Raw genomic sequence first — 24,210 nt, 5'->3', positions numbered from 1 at the left:
GATGAAGCTGCATTGTGAACTTTATACAACGCCTGGTTTTGGTTTAGTCCCAATGCTTGCTCTTTTTCTTCATAATTCTGTTATTGCACAGTTAATTTTAAAAAAAAATAGAAGAATAGGATTAACACGCTATGGCAAACAGCATAAAATCCTTAGCTTTTACACAGGTAAAGAATACTAATTGAGAAGAAAAATAACTATAGAGCTACTAAAGTAGGTAAATAAAAGACCAGTTGTGAAACCCCAAATAAGCTTAACAGAAGCCTAGAATGTCTATTTTTTGGAGCAGTCTGAGTTTAGGTAAGGAATTAATTTCAGATGTATTTATTTTCAATGTAAGGCATATTTTGGCAACACCTAATGAAACATATTTATTACCACAGGCAAAATGGTCTAGGGGCCTAGTTTTATCTTCATCACTGCAAAACTGGTATGAGTGATGGAAAGAATGTGTTCAAATGCGTACCTCTCTTAGAAATCATAAAGAATTTGTGACTACCTTGTTGGTAAAGTGGCACACAACAGTACAGCCACTTCTAGATCTCCAGTGTGATATATTGGTGTGTGTATAAAGATCATGTCAGTATCTTTGATACAAAATATTTTTAAACTGTTACTTTTGCATATTTCACACAGACTATGAAAGCAGATAAGCCAGTTTCACACTGATACAAACTACTTAGAATTGAGATTGCAAGTGATGCAGGGTATCTTTACACTCATAAGAATGATAAAATCTTAGCACAAAATAATTCAAGCAGCTACTGACATACTTCTCCTTCTTGTTCATAAGTAAAATAAAACAGGATTAAGTTCTTGGGACTTTCAACATTGCCAACTGCTACAGAATTTCAGTAAATTATACTATACCGTATTTCTTTAGAGACTTTAGCAAGGTCTACCTGCTCTTTTTTCTGTGAAAAGGACTTAAAATCCTGATGATGTGAAGAGCAGTTTGCTTACTGAGTCTTTAAACAATTCCTCATTTAAGTTAACTGGGCCTTTATGGGATCCAGGCTGTTTAAACCAGGACACCTTAAATGGAGACAAATCCTTTTCAGCATTTCATAGATTAAGAAGCTGAGAATGAAACGCAGTTTGTTCCACCCACTTTGCCATAACAGCATAATGAAGAATTAATTTTTGTGTTAAGTTCTATCACATCTTTGACAAAATCGTCATTTCCTATGAAGTCTCCAGCAATGATGTTAATGCATTCTTTTTGTGGTCCTGGATACTGCTGCTTTATCCAGATTTTCAAGCATGGAAGACTCCGGAGTGTCATTTTCTTCAATGATCCAAAGGGGTGTACAAGAATATACCTTAAATTTTCAGTAAGGTTAATCCCTGCTACAAAGAATTCTTCTGAAACAAAAATCAGAAAGCAACACAATAAATATTCCTTGGAGGAGAACAGAAACTGTTTCAATGTTACATTAACTCCAGATTTCATTTCTCTGGGAATCGTTACAATACTAACTATACAATCTGTATTGTTTAACTTTCCTAGAACTGTTTCTGTAGATCCTCCTCTTGTCGCAACTGCATGCTGTAGTAAACAGTTACGGAAATCCAGTTCACTTATTGCACCATTCAAGTTTAGCTAAATTTATCTAAATTACTCATTACAGACTAAAGATTGCCCACTAACTAGTCCGTCTTTTGTAAATTATAATTTGTTTTTGTTAAGGGTTGCTGCCAATTGCTTAGCCTTCCCTGTGATGGACAGAAGTACAGGCTGCACCTACACCAGCATTTTCCTTTGGCTGGGGAGCATGCTTTGAAGCATTTCTTGCCTTCATCACACCATGCACGCACATCACAGTGCTGCATCAGAGGTTGGAATTAATTTATTTCCACTTAGACTACACGAGCACGCTTGAGTGCTGCTATTTCCTGATATAGCTACAGGCTTTATGCACCATTCTCAAAGGTTCTTTTTCCCCCACAACAAGGCTAGCATAACGCATTTGTCTCATCATCAGTGCTGTCTAAAGCGGGAAGCACTGGACTGAGGAAGCAGTCTCCTACCTGTGAGAAGCGCAGCACAGCACCAGCGAGCTGGTCTGTGCCGAGGGCTTCTGTTCTGTGGGATCATGCAAGTGAAGTAGTAGGTGCTGTGATTTATATAGTCTATGCATGCACATATACCAACATATGTATTTGCACCAACAAAGATTAACATTGCACTCACCCATGGGTGGGCAGTACACTCAGCAACATGGGTGCATCTTGTACTCACAGCATGCACGAAGTGGTTATATCCCATAATGCTATAATCACCCAAATTCCTATTTGTTTTGCATGACTGTACGTGCCCCTTGTTTCCTTGGAGCAACTCCCTGTGCTTACCTGGACGACCCATCCGCTTCATGTGCTCCAAATACTGGATAAGAGAGCAAGTGGCAGTTTTGTTTCCCCACCAGTATGGGATTGCAGGCCACAGCTCACAGTGTTCCACCACTTCCATGTCATCTTCGTACGAGACTATCAGCTGATGGCCACGCTGCCACATGGTCCGCAGTGTCGGCACCACCTACAAGCAAGCGTGCTTAGGTTGACATCAACAACACAGCAGTGTTCCCAAAGTTCAAATAGTCATGTGTGAAGTTGACTTGATAGAGAGGCACAGATTCCCTTCAAATGAAGCTTTTAAACATACACCCAAAAATGCTATTGGCTGGGTTACAAGCTGCAGTGGCAACAGCAGCTTGGGAACTTCATCAGATTCCTCCTTTCCTCAAACAATTCACCTATGATAAAATACATAACTCCATGTCTTACACGTCTGCAACAAGAAACCACCACTGCATCAACCCTCATTCATATACCACTGCTGCATATTTGTTAGGAGAGGAAGACACAACCCATTCATTGAAAGGAGGTAGGTGGAGGACAAAGCCAACACCCAACCACAAGGAACATGCACACAGAGAAGCGGGAATCATTTTGGCAAGCACCTCATATTGATCTAAAGTTGTCGCTGTAGCCGTTAATGAAAACTGAACTGCTTAAGATTCAGTAAGACTAAGTGCAAGTCTTCAACAGATATGTTAATTCTGATTTGTCCAAGTGGAAAGTTTCCGAAATTGGGATGCTCCAGACATTCTGAAGTAAGAGAATGGAAAATTTGAGTCAGAAACCACCTCAGACAGACAGATAGGCTGAAACAGGTCTGTTAAATTTAGGTGTTTCAATATGAAATGACATTTTCCGGTTCTCAAAAGATAACATTGGACAGAATTAAGGCCCTCGGAATAGTTTTATTTGCAAAACCAACATATTTAACAGTTATTGAGGGTTTCTTTTTGTGGTTACAAGTTGTCTGTTGCTTATGAAAAGGAAATGGTGTTTTTTTGATGTTCCAATTAACTTATTAATTAATAAGCCAGAGGCAGTTGAAATTTTTTTTCTTTAAAGCTTTGAAGAGAGCCAAGGGTTGAATGAACATGGGAATCACACTTGCTTCATCCAAGGACAGAGCACGAGCCTCTGTTAGGTCAGAAAATGCCACAAAATTACTCAAACCACCACAATCTGTGGTTGACAGAAGTCGCTGCTTTATGCCAGCTGCCTTTCTAAAGCTGGAAACTATCTTAAAAAGAGGGGAAAAAAAAAAAAAAAAAAGCAGGTGGGATAAGAGCCAACAACAATAAAAAAAAAAAGCTGTCGGAAATGTGTACATGAGCACAGGTGCTCATTTTGCAAACAAAGCAGAAGTGAAACTGTAGATGTTTAACAAGGGATTTTAAAGCCCTAGTAAATGAGATCAAAGGAAGACACCTTGAATACTTAAGGCAATTAAAACTTTAAGGACGAGGTAACGTCACACTGGCCTGTGCCAGTACTACATACAGATCGCAACTTGGAGCAGTCACTTTATATAAATACTATGGTAGTTCTGTGCGGCACCATAGTTCCAGTCTTGAAAGGCAGTAGATAGCAGATTATTTTAAATAAGTGAGCAAACAGATGATTATTTGATGTTAAAACTGAATTTATGATTCTGAAAAACCCCACAGCTACGTAACCTGCAATGATATCACCCGCAGAAATGGCAAGATCCATTGTGCTGTTCACAGACCCCATAGAAATGAAGTCATAGAATCATTAAGATTTGAAAAGACCTCTAAGATCATCAAGTCCAATCATTGGCCCAATACCACCATGTCCTGAAGTGCCACACCTACATGCTTTTTAATCCCTCCAGGGAAGGAGACTCCACCACATCCTCAGGCAGCCTGTTCCAATGCTTCACCATTCTTTCAGTAAAGAACTTTTTTTCTAATCCAATCTGAACCTCCCCTGGCTTCCATCTTGAAGGTGTTATTTGGCTTCTCTTTTCTCCAGTATCCTTCCTCCCTCCTTCTGGACACAATTTCTTCTCGGAAACATTCTTCTTTCTTCAGTCAGGTAATCTCAAACTTTGCTCATCACCTTAATTCAAATTACCAGCAGCACCTTGACCCTTTTGCAATTAAGAACATTTTTTTTTTTTTAGTTTTTAAGAGGTGCCCATGTGTCTGAACACAAAATTTTACCATCTTCTCCAGTATTGTTCTGCTCCTCCATGACTTACACACTCAAGTTACTTGGGGAAACAATAAAACAGTGTCACTCAGGCCTTCACTTATTCAGCCTAGGCTTGAATATTCAGAACCCCTTAGTTTTGCTGAGAATTGTTCTACTTTAACTTTGCTGTACAAAATGCTTTGAAATGGTAATACTCGCAGTTGCTGATACAGCAGCTTCAAAGGCTGAATTCCAATCGTAAACAGGGTCATCATTATCCTGTACCCCTCGCATCTCCAAAGAAAACCCTCTGTTCCTGTGCATCTTTGAAATGTTAATTGTTTAACTGCTAAAAGCTCCCACACCTTGTAAGAAAAAAAAGGAGGAAGCTAAAAATCTCAACTTCTAAAATCTAGCAAACAAATAATTTCTGATTATTTTAATTAAAGCTTTTATGGAGGTTTACGTGACTGAAAGCAAATTAGGCTGGTTAGAAGGTCAGCTCCAGAAAGTCAGTGCCAAAAGTGCACTGAGGATAGAGATGCTATTAAGAGGGACCTCAACAGGCTGGAGACATGGCTGGCAGAAAGCTCATGAAGCTCAACAAAGCCAAATGCAGAGTCCTGCACCTGGATGGACTATCCCTGTGCACCAGGACAGACTGGGGGCTGGTGGGTAGAAAGCTGCTTTGCAGAAAAGGAAGCTTAACCTGTTCAGAACAGAGAAGACAAGACTATGGACAGGTCTTACTGCTGCCTACAAACACCTAATGGGCAGATATACAGAAGACTCCTCAGAAATGCATAGCCAAAGGGTGAAAGCAGACACAAATTACAGTAAGAGAAATTCTGATTAGATAGACAGAAAACACAATAACTGTGAGAGTGTTCAAAACACTGGACCAAGCTGTCTAGAAAGGCCGTGGAACCTTCAGCCTCAGAGATATTCAGGAACAGAGAGCACACAGCCCAACATAACTTTTAAGTTGGTCCTGCTTTGCATGGTGAGGTGCGACCAGAAGACCTCCAGAGGCCACTTCCAACCTAAACTACTTTAAATAGCATAAAAATTCCGTTATAATTACGGCTGTGAAGAGGCAGAAAATGAATTCTTTCAATTCTATGAATATAGTATAGACTATTTATAAACACACACACACTTTTTTTTAGAAAAAACTCAGACAGGACAGTGGATGGCAGCTGTGTCCCTACTATTGTCCCACAACTCAACAGAGATGACAGTTAAATTTAATTTCTTCCTCCACACTGTGAAATGTAGGTTTACTTTTACCTAATAAAACTGGTGAGGGTAAGATGTCTCTCTGATGCAGCAAATGTTACTTTTCCTACGTTAAAAATACAGCGAAAGTAGAATATATCTAAAAATTTGGAATCATAAGTTTCACTGTAATACATCACTCTTGATGAAGGAGGAAAAAGAGACCCATACTTACATTTCTGGGACACAGTTTACACTGGAAAATCTCTTTTATACAGGCAATAAGGTGACGATGAAGTTTCTTGGTTAATCCATCAAAATTCCTGCAGGCTAAGATAACAACTTCCTGAGGATGAGTTTCCAACCACCGTAACACTTTGCACAGAATATCCTATAATAGAGAGTCACAGCAACTTAGGTCTCTGCTATGCAGGCGAAAGGACAAAACCAACAGAGCATTGATGGTGGGATAAACTCACAATTGCAATAACAGAAATCAGCGTGAGCGTCCATCTGACAGCCTACAAGGTGGTCCGGAGAAATACACCCCAGGAAAACATACTTTCTACAGGTCTCTGCTGACTCACTCTGGATGTGGTTCTAGCACACTACACTTAACAGCTTTGTATTTCGATAACATCCATGAATCTCCTACTGCCTAGAGGCAGGTTCACAGTAAACTCTTCTTCACAAGCTTCTTTAAGGACAAACAATGTATTAGCGGCAAACTCAAAAACAGGGAAAAGCTCTGTGCTTGCTTAAATACGACAGGACCCATTTTGCCCATTTCTAATGGGCAATGATAACTTCTTAAAGACCACATGTAGGTAGTCAGGCACTACATGTCCTGGTTTACAGCAGCATGACAGTCACCATGAAATCTCAAGGCATGAACATTTCAGACTCACAAGCATGAAACCGAAGTTTAGCCAGTTAGTCTACAAATGAAAAGCTGGACAAGCTGGCTGTGCGTGGTTGTACAGATCCCAGCACACGGAAAGAAGATGTAAACTACTCCACAGTGACAGAGCACATGCAAAGAGCAATGCACAGTAGTTTCTTCACAGCGGCTGACAGTTATTTGATCATGAGATCTACACTTGAGTCTGTCTTTCAGAGGAATGCTTCTTCCTCAGGAAAAAAAAAAAAGTGATTTTGTGATTTTATTAGGCTTTTAGTATCATCTTCTTTCTAATAAATTCTCTCTTTCCTTGGGAAACAGGATTGCCCTGGGTAGGATCCTGGGATCACACAAGGTAAACCCCAGAAACGTCAGGCATTTGGTAAGAGATGGGCAGTGGAGAGCAAGGCACAGCAGCTCCGGTTTGAGGGTAAGAAATTGACTGATGTTCAATCTCACTTGCAGCTGCTGAAACTCACTTCCAGCCCTGCTGATTTTCTCTGATTTGAAGTCCTTACATTAGAAAAAACAAATATCCTATTCAAAAAACCTTGTACCAGCATTCTCATATGATGTCTCTCAAATAAAAGAAATAGCATTGTTTTCACAGTCATCCCAAAGGTTAGGACAATACCTGTACAGTGACGGTTGTGTAAACCATATGCACGAAGTACAAATTCATAGATGGATCGTTAGATTTGTGGGCAATCCTGAAATCTAGATATCTAACTCCAGCCTCAAGTTGCTCTGTTACAGTCAGTACCTGAAAGGTGAAACAAGAGACAAAGGTCCTGAGAGCCTGGAAGAGATTTGTTTGTTTAGTTTACAAAGCTGAAAGAGATGTACAAAGTTAGCCCTATGACATTTTTCACAGGTCTTTCATGTTTAAAATGGCACTATATGGCAGCAAGTTGCAACTTATACAGCATATACTGATGACAAGAGGGATCCCAATTTCCTCGCGACGTATACTGAGGGTACAGATTAGATTAGTTTCAGACCTCTGCCCTTGTCGTGTTCTGAAATTTGAAGATCCACTAACCTGTGCAGAAATACACCATTGCTCTTCAGAGGACTATTCATATGAAGAAAAACTGCAGGATCAGCACCTCAGAAATGCTGTACTTATTTTATGAGATCAAAGACTTTATCGTGGTTGTCTCTGTGGAGCTCACGCCTCCCCAAAAGAAGGAAAAAAACAAAAATAGAAAAAAGTACAGGCTATTGTTCTCTTTCATGATAAAGTCTCTCTAAAAGTTTGAATTAACCTGTAGAAGTCCTACAAAACTTCCCATGGAGCTCTTTTACTGGATTTGAGGGCTGAATGCAACAGATGATAAAACTGAGTTTCTGGGGCAAGAAGTCCCAAATAATACACTTCTTAATTATAAAGGCTCCCTTTGCATAAGAAAATAGAATCAATTCAACTAAATAAATTTAACCAATAATTTGTCTCTGTTCAGCCTACTATGGACAACACTTCTAGGTTTCAGAAAGCATACACTGTACCGATTTAAGTCAGAAGGGTTTCAACAAGAGCTAAATCAATACAAGGTGTTGTGCTTGAATAACCACAATGCTGCTCAGTGCTGCAATCCCATAGCAGACATCCAGGGCACGAGTGGAATTTACAAACCTAATGTTAGCCATTGCTCAGGAAATATTTGGGCCTCTAGACTGACACCCGTAACAGCTAGAACTTCAGCCAGGTGCCGTCTCTTAGGCACTGGGCGTTCCAGGAACCTGTAGGTCCTATCATCGGTAGGGCTCCTTGACCTCGGTTTTGGATACCAATGGGTGGAGATACCTCCTTGCAAAGATAACTCAAGCACCGCAAAGTTAAGGAGGAGCAGGATCACAGCTGTGCCTCTTTCCCATCAGCTCCAGGCCACTTCCTGCTCAGCACACTGAGTTCAGACCAGAAAATGACTATAATGATGTAAGGAGTTTGTTTGTCACCAACAGGGTCACTGCATTGGCCAGCAACTCACAGGTTAGGAGGTATCTATATCTTTTGTTGGCTCAAGTGCCAAAGCAAAACCATCAACTCATCACTGCCACTGCATATTTGATATCTGGTAGCATTTAAGACTCCAGGGCTGCTCAAACACAACAAAGGAAGCCTAGGCATAATTACTGCCATTTATTAATTATTCAGTTTTAATTTAACAATAATGAATTATCTCAACAAGAACAAAAGTGAAAAGACTTTTGGTACCTTTTTGGTGCCAGGAATGTCTGTCCTTTAGAAAAAAAAACTTCAAATGCTCGAACTTAAATCATAATGCCTAATTTTGTCTTCAACACACATTTGTGAGGAACAAAGAGGTAACTACAAGCTTAATACTTAGTCATTCAAAAAAAAATAATTAGACCTTCTGTGAGGTACCACACCTTCCTTCTCTTAATCTTTACGAAAAAAAATTCCCTCAACAAGATTTTTTGTCAGTGCTGCAGGGTGAAAATAACGTAGAAAATAAAGACAGGGAAAACAACTGACATCTCACACAACAGTGACAGTAAAAATGACAAATGTTACCTTCTGAACAAAGTACAAGAGAAAAATCTCTTTTGAGTACAGAAATATTAAATGTTATTTATAACAACTATAAACATGTGAAAAACGAGTTTCTAGTACCAAGCAGTGAGTTCCAAGCGACACCTTTGTCTATCATCCCTGCCTAAATGCTTTTTCCCCACAAAAGAATACCCAGTACACCTGACAGCACCTCTCTCATACCCTAAAAGCACAGTATCTCATGAGAGCGTGGATTTCTGGGCAGCAGGCTATTCTTCCGCTGTGTAGAGGGCAGCGTGACCACTCTCAGCACTGCAGCACAAGCTTCAACTTTGCCCAGGCATGATGAGAACACTAGGTAAGTTACCTGAGTTGTAGACCACTTCATGATAATGGGGTGCACAATGCAAGGCATACATTTGTTTAAAAACTTCACCACCTTGGATTCATTGCCACTAACAGCAGAGTTTTTATCCAAGCAGTAGGTCATAGTGTCGTGACTCCCTGCAGAACACAAAAATAAGTGGAAATTTCTTAACTCCTCCAGCACCGCGATAAATAGTTACATTGCATGCACACACCTGACATACCACCTCATTTTCAAATCACATGCTTACATTGCCTGACCGCTTGGCAAAAAGGTGGGCTCTTCTACAGACACCTCTTCCACACTCACTTGACATAAATAAGTTTGCGTGAAATCCTCGTGGAAGGGAATGCATTAAGACTTTTCAATATTTTTCAATAAAGCAGTTCTCATCTAAACAGCACGTTATTGTTGCTTGCCTCAAACTATAACGGCCTGTTTCAAGTAGCATCTTCCACCGAAATAGCTCTCTTGATGTGAAAACACACTTTTTTTCAGTGAATAAAACAGCCGAAGGCTGAATATATCTAGAATTTGTCCTGATTTCAGAGTCGTCCAAATGCAGGATTTCATATTCCAGTCCCATCATCTCTGCACAGGAAAATATGACTGAAAATATAAAACTGATCTTCTTACACCTTTGACTGGACCAACTCCTAACTTCACACTTTAAGCATACCTTAAGTAGTTGGTAAAAATGCCCTTCTGAACTAAACACCCACATTCTCTGCAAAAAACAATGTAAGAGGTAGGTGCTTGAAGGCTCCAGAGACAAGTCCAACTCTAAGTTCACATGGGATAAATGGACAAGATCCATCTTTTACGGACTTAAAAATTACCCAACTCTTTCCAGCACAGTGAATTACATTAGGGCAGGCTAAACATCAGAGCCAAGTACAGCCTGCACAAATATTAGTCTTCTTGAGGTCTTAATAAATCTGACACATCTCTTGCACCATGTTTAGATGAAACTCAATTGCAACTCATAATTCCTCAGGACAGACAGTCAGTGATTTTGCTAGCTCTTTCTGTTCGCTATTTCTTTATAAAGCTTCAGTAAGAAAAGATAACAGCTCAGAGAAGTGACTTGCTGGGATCTGCACAGAGTATCCACAAGGAATTAGCATATCATTTTGCTTTCTATGTCTTCTATCAAACAAATCATTCACTTGTGCTAGGAACTGCTTTCTTGAATGGTCAGTCTTACTGGTGCCAATGGCAATATTTCTACAATCTTGTCCTTTTTGTCCTAGATTCTATGATTCTTTGACAAAAAGGACAAGATTGTATTTGAAATAAAGAAGATTCTTTGAAACTGTCAATAATAGTTCAATATCACACTAAATTTTGTCTCCTTTTAAAATCCGGTTTCTGCCTATTTTCCCCCTTTAAATACAGAAACCAAGCTTATTGCAGATGGGAGACTGATAATGAGGGCATGCAATCAGAGAATTTTTTCTTACAAGATGCAGTCAAACCACTGAGTACCCATGGACCAAATCCAAGCCTGAGGGAAGTGAACAGGATTCCACTGATAAGCATTGCATCTACTGGTGCCAATCAGCACATGGATAGTGTCCTTTCATTTAGGAGTCTTCTTGTGCTGTCAGTGAGTGACAATAATGCAAAGAAGATGGGTATATCCATGACACAATAAATATGATGCAAAGATAGTGAGCTAGCACCAAACCAGGTAGCTCCAGAGCTTGAAGTAATATCTCCCTGGCAGCACTATGCTGAACCTGGTGCAAACACAATAGTAATTACTCAGATTTGTCTCTGTCTCCTTTCTGTGCTTTCAGAATGCATCTTGTCACATTTCGTGCATTCCTTGTTGTCTTCTCTACCTGAGATAAGTTTCCATTTCCAAATTTGGCTTGTCTGAGTCACTGCTCCCTCTAAAAACCTGATAGAGCTGTCTTGACCTGGTCGGTCTTGATCTGCTTTTTTCCTGACCTGGGCTAGACCAGTTTTGTACTTTAGCTGGATAGCCACCAAAATCTTCCAAGTTAATAGCCTGCAATGCTCTGTAAAAGTCCTTCAGTGTTTGCTGAAGTGGGCTTGTCTTCAACTATTCTTTTCTTTGTACCTGTTCTCCATGCAGGCATATTCACAAGAACAACAAACATCCACAAGAACAAGGGAAGAGCCAGGAATTCAAAGGTACACATCTCAGCTTACTACAGTGTCTAAGAAGCACCACTGTGAAAGCTTTTTAGAAGCAACACGGTTCTTTTTCCACCGAAGAAACCACTGAGCATGCTATTGACTTTTTGAAGGATTTTTGCAAGGAAGGGGAAGAAGATAATACGACCTTCTTTCTTCTATCATTAGATACTTATTTTCTTCTCTTAATGGTTAAATAAGAAATCTAAAATTTCTTCATAACATCTATCCTGGAGTCTTTTTACATAGGCTTTATCCAAAACAGAGGTGCACTTGTTTCAAAGTTAAAGTAAATTTAAATTACATAGCTAAGAAGTCAGCATGAAATAAGCCTCTGGGTCTCAATTTTAACCAAAACTGCATGCTCCATAGTTCACAAAGGGCAGCGAGGTAAAAAAATCCACCACAGTTCTTGGGTGCTCCCAGGGCTCCACCCACTGAAGATAAGATTTGATATTCCTACTATCTCTAAATATACACCTTTGCTAAAGTTAACCTGTATCCTGTAGCCTACATAAAACATTTATCTACATTCTGTGCTGTTTTCTACCCAGAGTACCTATCGTATCTACAGGTGTGAGAGAAAACATAGGCTAGACTTTAGTACCATTTTCATTCTGGAGGCAAAAGGAATCACTCAAGAGCTGACAGTCCTCTAGTGCCTCCCATGGCAATAAAAACAGGTTCTCCCATGACTTCTTTGTACAGAACAAGGAAAAAAAATCACCTATTCAAAGCAATAGAGAGAAGCAATAATATGTCCAAAGAAAGGCTGACGATACACAGGTCTGAATGTAGTACCAATGGGGACACCCCATAGCACAGCTGGTTTTATTCAATCCTGTTCTCATACGTAGGACCATGCAGAAAAGTCACACTCTACCTTAATAAAAACATATAATTGAAAGTTCCCATCCTTCTTTTTTCATCCCTTCCCATTCTCTTTTAAACAGTAAAAAGAAACAAATAATAAGGTAAAATGTTATTTCTCTTCTTTTGGAACCATTTTATTATGTAGGAAGTGACAAGAACATATTAGGAAAACCTCACCATAGTCCAGATAAGTAAATTCTCAAATTATTAACACTGATCTGACAAGATGATGCACAATGACTGCAGGTAAGTCCCTCTTTCTTTCTTTCTTTCCCTCCCTCAAAAAAAAAAAACCCAAAAAACCCAAAAAAAAACCAAAAATCCTTTTTCTCCCTCTCCTCTAAGAAACACCAAACATTACAGGCTAAAAGTAATCACGTGCATGCACGCATCACACAAAACCTTCACCCACACACTGACCCAAATAACAGACAGCCATCCTGAAATGGGACAAACAGGATGTCCCAGTGCTTAAACGACACGCTAATAAAACAACAGAGAACAAAAGTTAATCTTTACCTGGAAGAGCTAAATTATAGAGGGGAATATCCCAGAGCTTCTCCGGTAGTCGTGACATCCATTGACCATTTTCATGGCACATGTGAATGGAGGTTTGCAAAAGGCCTTCCATTAGTGCCTGATCTAGGACTTCATAGGACGTTCTGTGAGGAAAAAAAGTAAAAGAAAAAGAATAAACCATTGCATATACTGTGGTTAAATTGCACCTGTGCAGAACAGATTTATACATGCCATAAAATGTCAACCCTTCTCTCAGTTGCAGCAAAATGTCAAAAGCTTCTCAGTCACAATGTACTCGGCTTTTGATAACACTGTCTCCTAGCCAAGGGAGCGCTCTAGCTTCAAGCTTGTAAATCAACCAACTGAAAGGAAAAATAGAGCCAAGACAAATATGTGCAGCTTCACTGGTATGAAGAAATGACTATCTACATTGCCTGTTGCAACATCAGAAGGAGTAACCTACCTGCAATGTGAAACGTCTGCTCCCTGACCCTGTGCAGTCCCGGCAGCATGGCAGCAGGACCAACGGCAGGACTAGGACAGGGGTTGAGTCTGCAACCCTCGGGCTCCTGGAGAACGCTTGCCTTGGAGCATCAGTTCAGCTGACACAACAATACCTCTATGGAAAGCCTTGACAGAGACGTCAGGACATTGGATTTTCAGATCATGCTGGCTTCTGGGATCAAAGGGGAAAACTTCTATTTTCTTATTTCTTGCTTTGAGAAGATCTCTTGATGTCTGTTCTTATCAGCCCTACAGAGCCCATTATCACAAGCTCTTCAGTTTCATCAGACTTTCCTGAAAACTAGTCTAAACTGTTGTGCTTGGATACAAGCCCCTATGGGATCTCCTGATAAATTTTCAACGATCATGCAGAAGTGCCAGTTGGTGAAACTCAGCTGAGCAAACATGGTCATCACCAGAGTCTACTAGAGTTATCACATTCAGTTTTCATTTTATGTTCTCCTGGATGATGCAGAATATTAAGACAAGATCTCCGTGCTTTTTTTCCCCCCTAGGATGTTCCTGAAGTTTAAGTGGTGGTTTTGGGGATGAAAGCATTCCTTCTTTTCACTGTTTTCAAGGCTTTAACTATTTTTTCATGGCTATTTAGTGGGCCACTTTCTTTTAGATCAAGGCACAGCGATAACCAATATTAATACCACACCTTGCTTTTTAAAAAAGCCGCCACTGTGAATGATTCCTTCTTATTTGCTACAGCAATGGTAGTCAGGTATGTATTTATGCAAGTTTTGTGTTCTGCCAATCTTCCTCACTGGTCCCTGGTCCCATTTGCTGCATCTCAGCACATCCATCCCCAAGACTGCTTCTTCCTAAAGTATTCCTTAGGTTGCTTTTAGGAAGTGGTCATTTTTTATGGATTTACAAGTGAGCCATACTGTTTACACAAAGAACATTTCCTTAAACATGATGCAATAATTTTTTTTTTTTTTTTTGGCAGTCACATGGGGTCATCTGAAAGGCAGCTTTAGGAACTGCATTCCTAAGTTGTCTGTACATACCACACACAACAGATAAAATCTGCTTTTATATCTGCCAACGCATGTAGCATCACTCATCTAGCCTGCTTTGCTGGGCCTTTGGTGTGGCTTTGAACTGGTCTCACTGATTACGGGCACCCCAGTTAAGATAAGAATGGAACCGTGTTGGCTGACGGAAATGCTCTGCCCACTCTGGCACAGTGACACAGCCGGCACGTATCCGGTATGTAACCTGGGGCTCTCCTCCTGATGACAAGCAGCTGCCTCTGAAGTTATCCATAAGAAAAAGGCCATTGCACAAACAGGAAAGAAATGCTTTAAACCCTCTCTTGTTCCTTTTGTCTCCTTATTTAAAAAAAATAAAGCAGGTATTTTATGGGCCCAGTGCAAAAATTCCTATGGTTTTATTTAGGGAAAAATAAAAGGTCCTGCATAAGCTAACGGTCTCTATACGCCACATCTGGTATCCTTATTCTTGGAAATAAGTTCAGGTCTCAAGCAGATCAATTTATCCATCCTCTGGCTCTGCAATTTAAACTTGCCAAACTTCTGACTCCTGACAATGGAGGTCTGCAGCTATTCCTGTCCCCTTTTTCTGTGTTTTGTGCTTCCTCAGATGGCACACCACTGCTCACCCACTCTGCTCCAGTCTATGTACTGTGTAGCATCAGCGTGGAGAGGGTCTGTATATGCTTAACACAACATTGTTATGCAGTTAGTTGCAAAAGATGGGATAGTCTTTCTCCTTCCCAGCTCTGAAGACACAAGGAGGTGCAAGGATGCAACACTCCAGTGTACGGCAGCACTTAACACAGGTCCAATACACAGAGTAGAAACCTAAGAACAAGCACAGCTTTTCTTCTCTTCCTTGGGATCCACAGTTCCCTTTCCAGAGCCTTTGGGGCTGTCTAGTTCCTCTGTTCCCCAAAGGCACTCGTACCCCCTCAGAGTCGGCACACAGATGGGGCATGCTGCCCCCAACAATCAGCAGGGACCCTGTAAACCCCACCAGCCAGCCACACTTTAGCCCACCACAATCTCATTTACACCAAGAGCTCTCCCACGATGAGTCCAAGGCTGCAGGTTTACCTGCTGCCACCCTCTCTTCCCACCATGTGCTCTCACCACTCCACCTGGGCCCATGTGGGCACAGTTCCATAGCTACAGAGAAAATGGATGGTTTTCTGCCATGCTAGTCCATTACTCCAGCTCACCACCAAGTCAGGACAGGCCAGCACTGGCCCAAGCTGAGGAAGCCCCTGCAGATGCATCAAGCTCTGCTTTGCTGGAATGTACCAACAGATGCCTCAGCATTGCCCTGCCAAACCCATGGATAGCAGGTTCTCAGCCCAGCACAAGCTGCCATCAACACCGCAATCTCTGTAGGACCAGGATATTTCATAAGGAGTGTCTTGTTAGGCCTGGGGAAAGCCAGCAGAGAGAAGAAACAGCAAGATGAAGGCGTGCTGCGGTCCTGCAAACACAGACAGGTGAGAGAATCACGTCTCATCCTTCTTCTCTCCTTTCCACCACCCTCCACAACACCCTGAGGCTGGGCATGGCAGCCACCAGGAGTGCACAGCAGGAGCAGCAGCACCATAGCTGTCTGCGGATCAAGTTCCATACAAAAGTGACTGGACCAGATTTTGGCCTGATCCCCCGCACAACACAAAGCCCTAGATGTTCACACCACCACCTCCAAATTCAGCTCCTACCTTGCAATCGAGATATGGTGTAGTCTTTAGAAAGAAATCGAGGCTTGCTTGGAGGAATGAAATTACAACAGTTAGCTACCACCTCTCGTTGTAGAGAGGAGGGTGCTGGTCTCTTCTCCCAAGTGACAGGTGATAAGATAAGGGGGAATGGCCTCAAGCTGCACCAGAGGAGGTTCAGACTGGATATCGGGAAAGAACTTTTCACAGAAAAGCTCATTGGGCACTGGCAGAGGCTGCCCAGGGAGGTGGTTGAATCACCATCCCTGGAGGTATTTAAAAGACAGGTAGACGAGGTGCTCAGGGACATGGTTTAGTGGCAGACAGGAATGGTTGGACTCGATGATCCAAGAGGTCTTTTCCAACCTGGTGATTCTATGATTCTCCCTTCCAGTCGGGCAAGCCCACCCTACACACGTTGTTGCCATGATTAACTTTCCTCGCTTCCCTCATTCATGCCAGCTTTCTGACCTGACCTTGGGTGGCAGGAGTGCAGGCAGCAGGTACATCCTGAGGACTCTACAGGGACACAAACAATAAACAAACAATAAAATGTGCAAAGCCAGTAGAGATCATCGTCTTCTAACCTCAGGATGCTGAGAGAGCCAGGTGGGATCTTGTCGAAACATAGAACAGAGTCATTCCAGTTCGAAAAACCCTCTAAGATCATCAAGTCTCAGCTAGGTTACGCCCACAGTGTGCTTTGCAGGCGCAAACCAGCCTGGAGCACCAAGTGTTAGTCAAACACCAGGCAGTTGCAGGAGGGAGACATAATTAATGAGTTTGACCATGACATAATTAAAACACTTGCAGCAGCCGGCCCAGAAGCTAATAAAAACATTGCAGCAAATAGAGGAAACATCTCGACGAGAACCACCCGAGCCCCCCACCCCCAAACTCGGGGGCGATGTCCCAGGAGGAGAGGTCCTCCCCGCGCTGATGTCCCCACGCCGCTGTCTCACCCTCTGGGGAGGAGGGACTGCTTCCCTCCCGTCCTTATCTAAAGTGTTTTTACTCACTCCGACGAACTCTTTCTTTTCCATCTCAGCTCTTCCAGGGAGACTCACGCACCCCGGGCTCCCCGCATCGGGCACAAACCCCGCACGCAGCCCGGGTCAAGTGACCAGAGGATGGAGGAAGATGAAGGAGGGGCGAGAGAAATGAGGAAGACGAGGGATGGGTGGTTCTGGTTAAGCCTGAAAGGCACAGGTGAGCCGCTTAGTGGGGCTGCAGGTGAATTGCTGCGGGAGGGACCTGCAGGAAGGGGACACACCAAGAAAGCACAAGGAAGCACCAAGTCATAGCGTGTAGCCGTCACTCAGCTGCATTTAACATCTATTAATACAAAAAAAGCTACATCTATATATGTTTAAGCCCCTTAATTGCTTGCTTTGTCCAACAGATTTCCCATGTCTTCGATTTCTAGAACTAATACGCTATTTCTTTCCCTCCTCGTTAGCTTGTACAGCCCCACATCCACACTCACACTTGTTATGGTACCTTGTAGAAATCTAGGCAAGCTCCTCAAAAAGGTGTGCTATGTAAGGAAGCCGGAGGTAAATAAGAGAGCGAATGGCATCTAGAAACAAATGTGGGAATCCTCAGTGCACTTTTCAAAGCAGGGTGCCTCCTCAGTCTTTCCAGAGGCTACTTGCTGTGGTGAGGAAGCTCCCCAGCTTCAGCAACCTGTTCCAAAAGCACATTAAAGTGCACTGTTCCCTAAATAGAGAATGGTGAGCCAAAACTGAAATGGAAAAAAAAAAAATGATAGGGAAGATTAACTTCTCTTTATCTTCCACAAGGCAGCCTTCTTAGAGGGTCACCTGCAGCTGAACTGTAATCTGACTGCTTCGAGGTCGTACCTCAATCAGGGAAAACTCAGAGTTGTGCTGCCCTGTTGTGCTTCTTAATGCAAGGTTCTATTTTCCAGATATTCCTTTTTTTCACTATCTTATTTTCACATGGGTCAGAGCAAAAGGAGGAACAGTGTTTTACAGGGCAAAACTTGCTGTGCCAACAACAGCGGCCAGAGCAGGTAAATGTTGAGGCAACAGAGTCATTCCCATTGGTCAGTCCCAGGTTAGTGGAGCTACCTGGGCTTCAGGGTTCTCCCACAGTTGAGACTGCTGTTTATATATCAATTTTTACCAACTATCACAAAACTAGCTGTGGGTAAATACAGAATAGATATGCAGCATGTTGTAAATCTAGGCACAAAAAGAACAAAATGCCAAAAGGGATGGAGTAGAGAAAAAGAGAAGGTAAGGAAGAAAAGATACTGTTTAAAGGCTGTGTGGTTTCGCACCACCATGACAGAAGGTAGCTGGGAACAGTTACAGACACGTAGGACTGTGGTCTTCCTGGAATCATAGAATCATAGAACAGTTTGGATTGGAAGGGACCTTAAAGATCATCCAGTTCCAACCCCCTGTGAATGCATGAAATAAATGGGAAGGAATTTCAAACAGAAAAAAATTAGGAGGAAAAATCAGGCGAAGTCAACTTTAATTCTTCATTTACTTAGAAAGTTCATGCTTAGAAAGTTCATGCTAAGAAGGTGTGATAAAACAGCAGTCAGGTCGCCTCTGGATACAACCACAAGAAACACAGTACAGCCAGATGTGGTCTGGTCTTGTAAAGCAAAGCTGTGGAAGTTGTTGGGACTAGCAGGGAAAATATGACTGTGGAAAGAAAAATATAAAAGCTGGTTTTGTGTTGATTTGAAATGAATAACAGGAAACTCAAAAAGAACCATGGAACTGAAATAACAAAGCATTTAATTCTGGAGGCTTTACAACAAGACTTTACACCTTAGAAATGTGAAGTATCTGCTGACTGGTGTGGAAACGATCTTGCATGTCTCACTACAATTGATATACTCTATTAGAAAATCTCAAGCCCTCTCCAAACCTTCCTAATTCCCACCCTTTCAAGTCTTAGTTTGGGTCTCGGTTCTTCTTTGTTTGCACTGGAATTACGGCAGATGTTAAGAGAGTTGCTCCTGGTTTAACCCCAAGATCACAATCTATCTACAGGGATTTAGGAAGCCTATAAAATGAGGAAAGACAGGAAATTAATCAGCAAGCAATTAAGCCCTGAATAAGCTTGTCTCCTGAGGAGAGGTCAAGGCAAGGATAACATTTAGCAATATTTGCAGAAACAATGACAAGAAGATTTCCAGAGGAGGAAGCAGGGGGAAGCCTGAGATTTCTCAACTACCCCTCACAAAATAGATCTCTGCATTAAAAAGACTGATAGTGGAGTTCAAAATTGTTGGACAAAGAAGAACTTACCCAGAAGGAGCTTATCAGAATTTTGAAGCTTTCAGTAGTGAAAATCGTAGCATCCCAGAGAATCAAAACAGACAGATACAGAAGCTTCAGCATGGGCATTGATGGAAACGTAGATCTAGTTTATAGTTGTGGATCACAGTGCAATATTTTGGGTTTGCTGGTCACAGTGACACCAGTCATAGAGCCTTAAACTGGACCTCATACATTTAAACAGCTTTGGCTTCCTAAAATGTGCTGCATTCAGTCTGAGGGAAATCAGTTGATTATATTCAGAGGACACAGGTGTGTGTGAAGTTTTCTTAATAGTTACAATATTTGACTTTTTTTCTTCCCATCCCAGTTTTTTGGTTTTCAGACATGACACATCTTTTCTCTATGCTGTAACGTACAGAAAAGCCACTAAACAACCTTAACTGAATACCTGGATTTAGAGTATTTGTTCTGGGGATGTTTGCAACACCCTGGCAGTGTGTGTGTTTGCTCCTGCCCTGACTTACTGATAAGTCCTCTCAACCCTTGCCTAATTTCTTTCTTTGGGAACAAACAGATAGCTTAACATTTCTGGGAGGAGGTTGTATATCTAGTGGCAGCAGCCACAGTGGCTCCTGAGAGCAGGGTAATCAACGGGGAGGCAGCCTGCAGCACCAGGGAGGTCACTCTGGGCAACAAAAATAACTGGGAAGAAAAATGCAGCCCAGACCTGCTGGGAGCTAGTTTCTGGTTCCTTGTGTTTGCTTCTAGGGTTACTAGACTGTGACGGCTACTCAAAGCTTGCAGTGCTGTGAGCAGGACCATGATGAGGCTGAAGGACACAGCCTGGAGTCTTCCTTTGCACCTCATGCTCAGGCCAGCTGTTGATGAGATGCCTCTGAAGACTTGGCACCAGCTGACAGGAAATTGTAGGCAGAAGGGTTTAGGTAGGATTTAGGTTGCCCAAACGCATCACAGAATGCCAAAGCATGAAGAAACAGCCCTGGTTTACTTGCAACGGGCAAATTCAGTGATAAAATTCAGTAGCTGGTAAAAATGCTACTGTGATTGTTAGACACGGGATACAATACTGCTCCCTTCACAGGATAGATCCTCAAGTGTGAAGGCCACATGAGATGGGTTTTTTTTCTCATCAGAGCTTTGCAAGATGAGGGAAATGTTCTTACTTATTTCAAAATTACAGAAAGAAGAAAAATCAGAGTGAATTTTATTAGCTAAATTTTAATTGAAATTTTTGAAAAAGAAGAAAGTTTTTGAAAAATAAAATCTTCAAATTCTTCCAGTTTGATACAGTCCCACCAATGTCAACTGAGGCTTCAGTGGGCTTGGTGCAAGGTCCAGGCAAGACAATTTTCCTCTCAATTAGAATCAACAAAGATTTTAATTTCAACTTAACTACACCAGAATTAGAATTAAAATGCTCTAAGAAACATGTAGTAAAGCCGGTTTACTTCACGTCTGGCACCTGCAGTGTTTAAAACAAGACCATAAAAGCCCTTCCAAGAAGTCAAGTACAAAACGAGTTGGGCATTGGGGGTATGTGGTGCGAGCAGAAGGCCTGGAGAGATGACACAGGTTTCGTCATCCCATGGGAGAGACCCTTGCAACCTTCTTGTTAGAAAGGATCCTTTCTTGTAGCACATCCTCTAGGAACTTGGGGTCCTTCACAAGCATTCATTCACCTTTTTGATGCCCCACTGGTGAGCAGAAGTAACAGCTGTGTTTTTAGAGCTGAGGGAACACATGAGAAGAAGGGAGGGATGCTGCAGAAGGCAGCTGATGCTGCAATGCCCCACGGGCATGCCAGCTGAGCAAAGATGCTGCCCTTGAAACTGGGATTCGAAGTATATCTGGCAGGGGAAAAAAAAATTGTACTTCAGGGAAAAAGGACAAGAAACTCCTGCAACAGACCACCTGTTCGCAGTCAATAAATTCCGCAATGGAGGTAAATCCTAGAGAATTAGAGGAAAAGGTATTGAGATGGCCACACTCAGTCTGCAGGGCTAGCCTTTAGGGCTGATTTTCTGATGGTCACTTTATGATAGAAAAGTCTGTGAGAGTCCTGCAGCTGAAGGCAGCTCTGCTAGTCAGGGAGAGACAGCAGCTATGAAGAGGTGCTGGTTCTTCTTGTCATCTTGCAAACAGATAATCAACTTTGTCCACTGAGCCATCAGATCAGCAGACGAGAAAGGGGCAGCTGGTATAAGGAGACACAGGAGAGCTGCTTCTAGTGTTCTGCTAAAAAGAGAAGCTTGAGGTGAAGATAAACAAGCCTCTCTTCTCAGTCCCAGTGTCTGAAAAGATACCAGCGATGGGAGAACAAAGCTTTGTTGCTAGAATCCATTCCAACAGAGAGAGAAACTGGGGAGACAGAGAAAAATAAGTGCATTCCTGTCTACTAGAAAGGATTTCTAGTTACAGGGTGAAGGGAAGGCTTCTCCTCTTATTCCTGCCTTTGCTCAGTTAATTTGTTATCTAGTCCTTCAAAATGCAGATGAGGTAGATTCCTGAGCTGTTTTCTCACCACACTCCCCATTCTGCATGAATGTCTTATCTTTTTTTTTTTTTTTTTTTGGTGCCTGGACACGTCAGAATCAAATCCCTCTACTCTGATGTCCTGATCCCTAGAGAAGCTGAAGCAACAGTGTAAACCAACACCTTTCACCAAAGAAGACAGCTCTCAGAGTGGCATGAGAAGCAGCGACCTGGATAGTAAAGGGGCAGCAGCATTACCCTAGAAAAGGCAAGATTACCAAGACATTGTACACTGCCCACATCTTTCCTACAGGCAGTTCGTAACTTGGAGGCAGACTATGGGGAGGAGGGACTCTTTTTTAGCTTAAAGTCATCACTACGGTGAAGCTGAGGGACCAATTCTTGTGTCCTTCAGCAGCCACGAACAACACCCCACCTTCCTCCTGTGATCAGTTCTGAAAACTAGGCAGCTGTGTCCTCAGGAACAAATTTCCAGTACCTTTGACACTGGGCAAAGGTTGAAGTTAAGAGTGTCTGGTTCTTTAAGCATCCAGACCTTAACTCCTGTGGTTCTCATGTAGGTTAAGCCTTGATTGCTCTGCGCTTATAATGGATCGTTGTGAAATAACTGTGAATATTCCTCTGGAGTTGATGAGTCCTTTTCCCCTCATGCATTACTGATTTGTACTGTCGACTATAGCCTGCAACGGAGCAAGACCTTTTAAGGGCCACACTTCAGCACAGAAGTGACTCACATAGAATCATAGAATAGTTTGGTTTAGAAGGGACCTTAAAGACCATCCAGTGCCAACCCCACTGCGATGGGCAGGGACACCTTCCACTAGACCAGGCTGCTCAAGGTCCCATCCCACCTGGCCTTGAATACCTCCAGGAATGGGGCATCCACAAGTTCCCTGGGCAACCTGTGCCAGTGCCTCACCACCCTCATTGTGAAGAATTTCTTCCTAAGGTCTAATCTAAATCTTCCTCCTTCCAATTTAAATCCATTTCCCCTCATCCTGTCACTCCATGCCCTTGTAAAAAGTCCCTTCCCAGCTTTCCTGTAGGCCCCCTTCAGGTACTGGAAGGCCACTATAGTGTCTCCCCAGAGCCTTCTCTTCTCCAGGCTGAACAACCCCAACTCCCTCAGCCTGTCCTCATAGCAGAGGTGCTTAAGCCATGGTCTGGAGTAGAGGAGGAGAATCACCTCCCTCAACCTGCTGGCCACGCTTCTTTTGATGCAGTCCAGGATATGGTTGGCCTTTTAGGCTGTGAGCGCAGACTGCCGGTTCATGTTGAGCTTCTCATCAATCAGCAACTCCAAGTCTTTCTCTGCAGGGCTGTTCTCAGTCACATCATTCCCCATCCTGTATTGAAACCACAAATTGCCTTGACCCAGGTGTAGGACCTTGCACTTGGCCTTGTTTAACCTCATGAGCTTCTCAGAGGCCTACTTCTCCAGCCTGTCCAGGTCCCTCTGGATGACATCCTGTCCTTCTGGCGTGACAACTGCACCACTCAGCTTGGTGTCATCTGCAAACTTGCTGAGGGTGCACTCAATCTTGCTATCTATATAATTGATGAAGATATTAAACAGCACTTGTCTTGGTACGGATCCCTGAGGGACACCTCTTACCATGGCCTGACACATGTCAGATAAATCAGGTTCTCAAAGCAGAACCAGCCCTATTCCATATCTTGCAAGGCTGTAACTGTTGCAATTTTACAAATTTGGTGCTCCTCTATGTTCTCTGCATGCGTTTCTTATGTATCGAGTCCATGAGAAAAATCGTGCAAAAGTGGACGCCTTGGGCAGTGCAGGCACGATCCACAATGATCTGCAGGTTCATTTTCCAACAGGACTTCACACTGTGAACAGTACAAGTCATCCATGCCAGAGAACTTAGGCACAGGGTTGGTGGCAGCTCAGCTCAGATGTCAGTCTGGGTCAAACATTGCTAATATTAAAGGCTAAGATCTAAAACAGAAAAATGACATAGGTTTCCAAAGGGGCTGGATAAGCTAATAAAGTGCTTAATCTTTTATTACATCTATTTATTTTACTAGAGGGTAACAAAGCACCATAGTGACCTCCCGCACTACCACAGGGCAGTAATTTATAGCACAGTCATTTATAAACTACTACATGTATATCAGTGGGCC

The 24,210-nt window shown here is 42.3% G+C and overlaps 1 protein-coding gene and 1 long non-coding RNA gene across 4 annotated transcripts; one reads left to right on the top strand and one right to left on the bottom strand.

Annotated features, from left to right (window-relative positions):
• Positions 1-102: 102 nt before the first annotated feature.
• PLCXD1 (phosphatidylinositol specific phospholipase C X domain containing 1) lies at positions 103-17,459 on the bottom strand. Of its 3 annotated transcripts, none has more exons than XM_009565966.2 (7): positions 17,308-17,459; positions 13,075-13,217; positions 9,517-9,653; positions 7,266-7,394; positions 5,966-6,121; positions 2,353-2,536; positions 103-1,365 (listed from the first exon to the last, which is right to left on the bottom strand). In XM_009565966.2, the coding sequence occupies exons 2-7, from the start codon at positions 13,184-13,186 to the stop codon at positions 1,073-1,075; spliced, it is 1,011 nt and encodes a 336-aa protein (XP_009564261.2). In that variant the 5' UTR covers positions 13,187-13,217; positions 17,308-17,459; the 3' UTR covers positions 103-1,072. The 3 variants fall into 3 exon arrangements, with proteins under 3 accessions (XP_009564261.2, XP_053936972.1, XP_053936963.1); XM_054080997.1 differs by having other exon boundaries at positions 103-1,362; XM_054080988.1 differs by lacking the exon at positions 17,308-17,459 and adding an exon at positions 13,306-13,434.
• LOC128853760 (uncharacterized) lies at positions 15,557-23,203 on the top strand. The gene is made up of 3 exons (XR_008452500.1): positions 15,557-16,066; positions 17,337-17,497; positions 22,165-23,203. It is a non-coding gene; the product is annotated as an uncharacterized LOC128853760 (long non-coding RNA).
• The last annotated feature ends 1,007 nt before the right edge of the window (positions 23,204-24,210 follow it).

The sequence above is a fragment of the Cuculus canorus genome, chromosome 1, assembly GCF_017976375.1.
Source record: "Cuculus canorus isolate bCucCan1 chromosome 1, bCucCan1.pri, whole genome shotgun sequence".
In the NCBI taxonomy this organism is placed as follows: Eukaryota; Metazoa; Chordata; class Aves; order Cuculiformes; family Cuculidae; genus Cuculus; species Cuculus canorus.
This window is presented reverse-complemented; position numbering and strand designations above follow the sequence as displayed.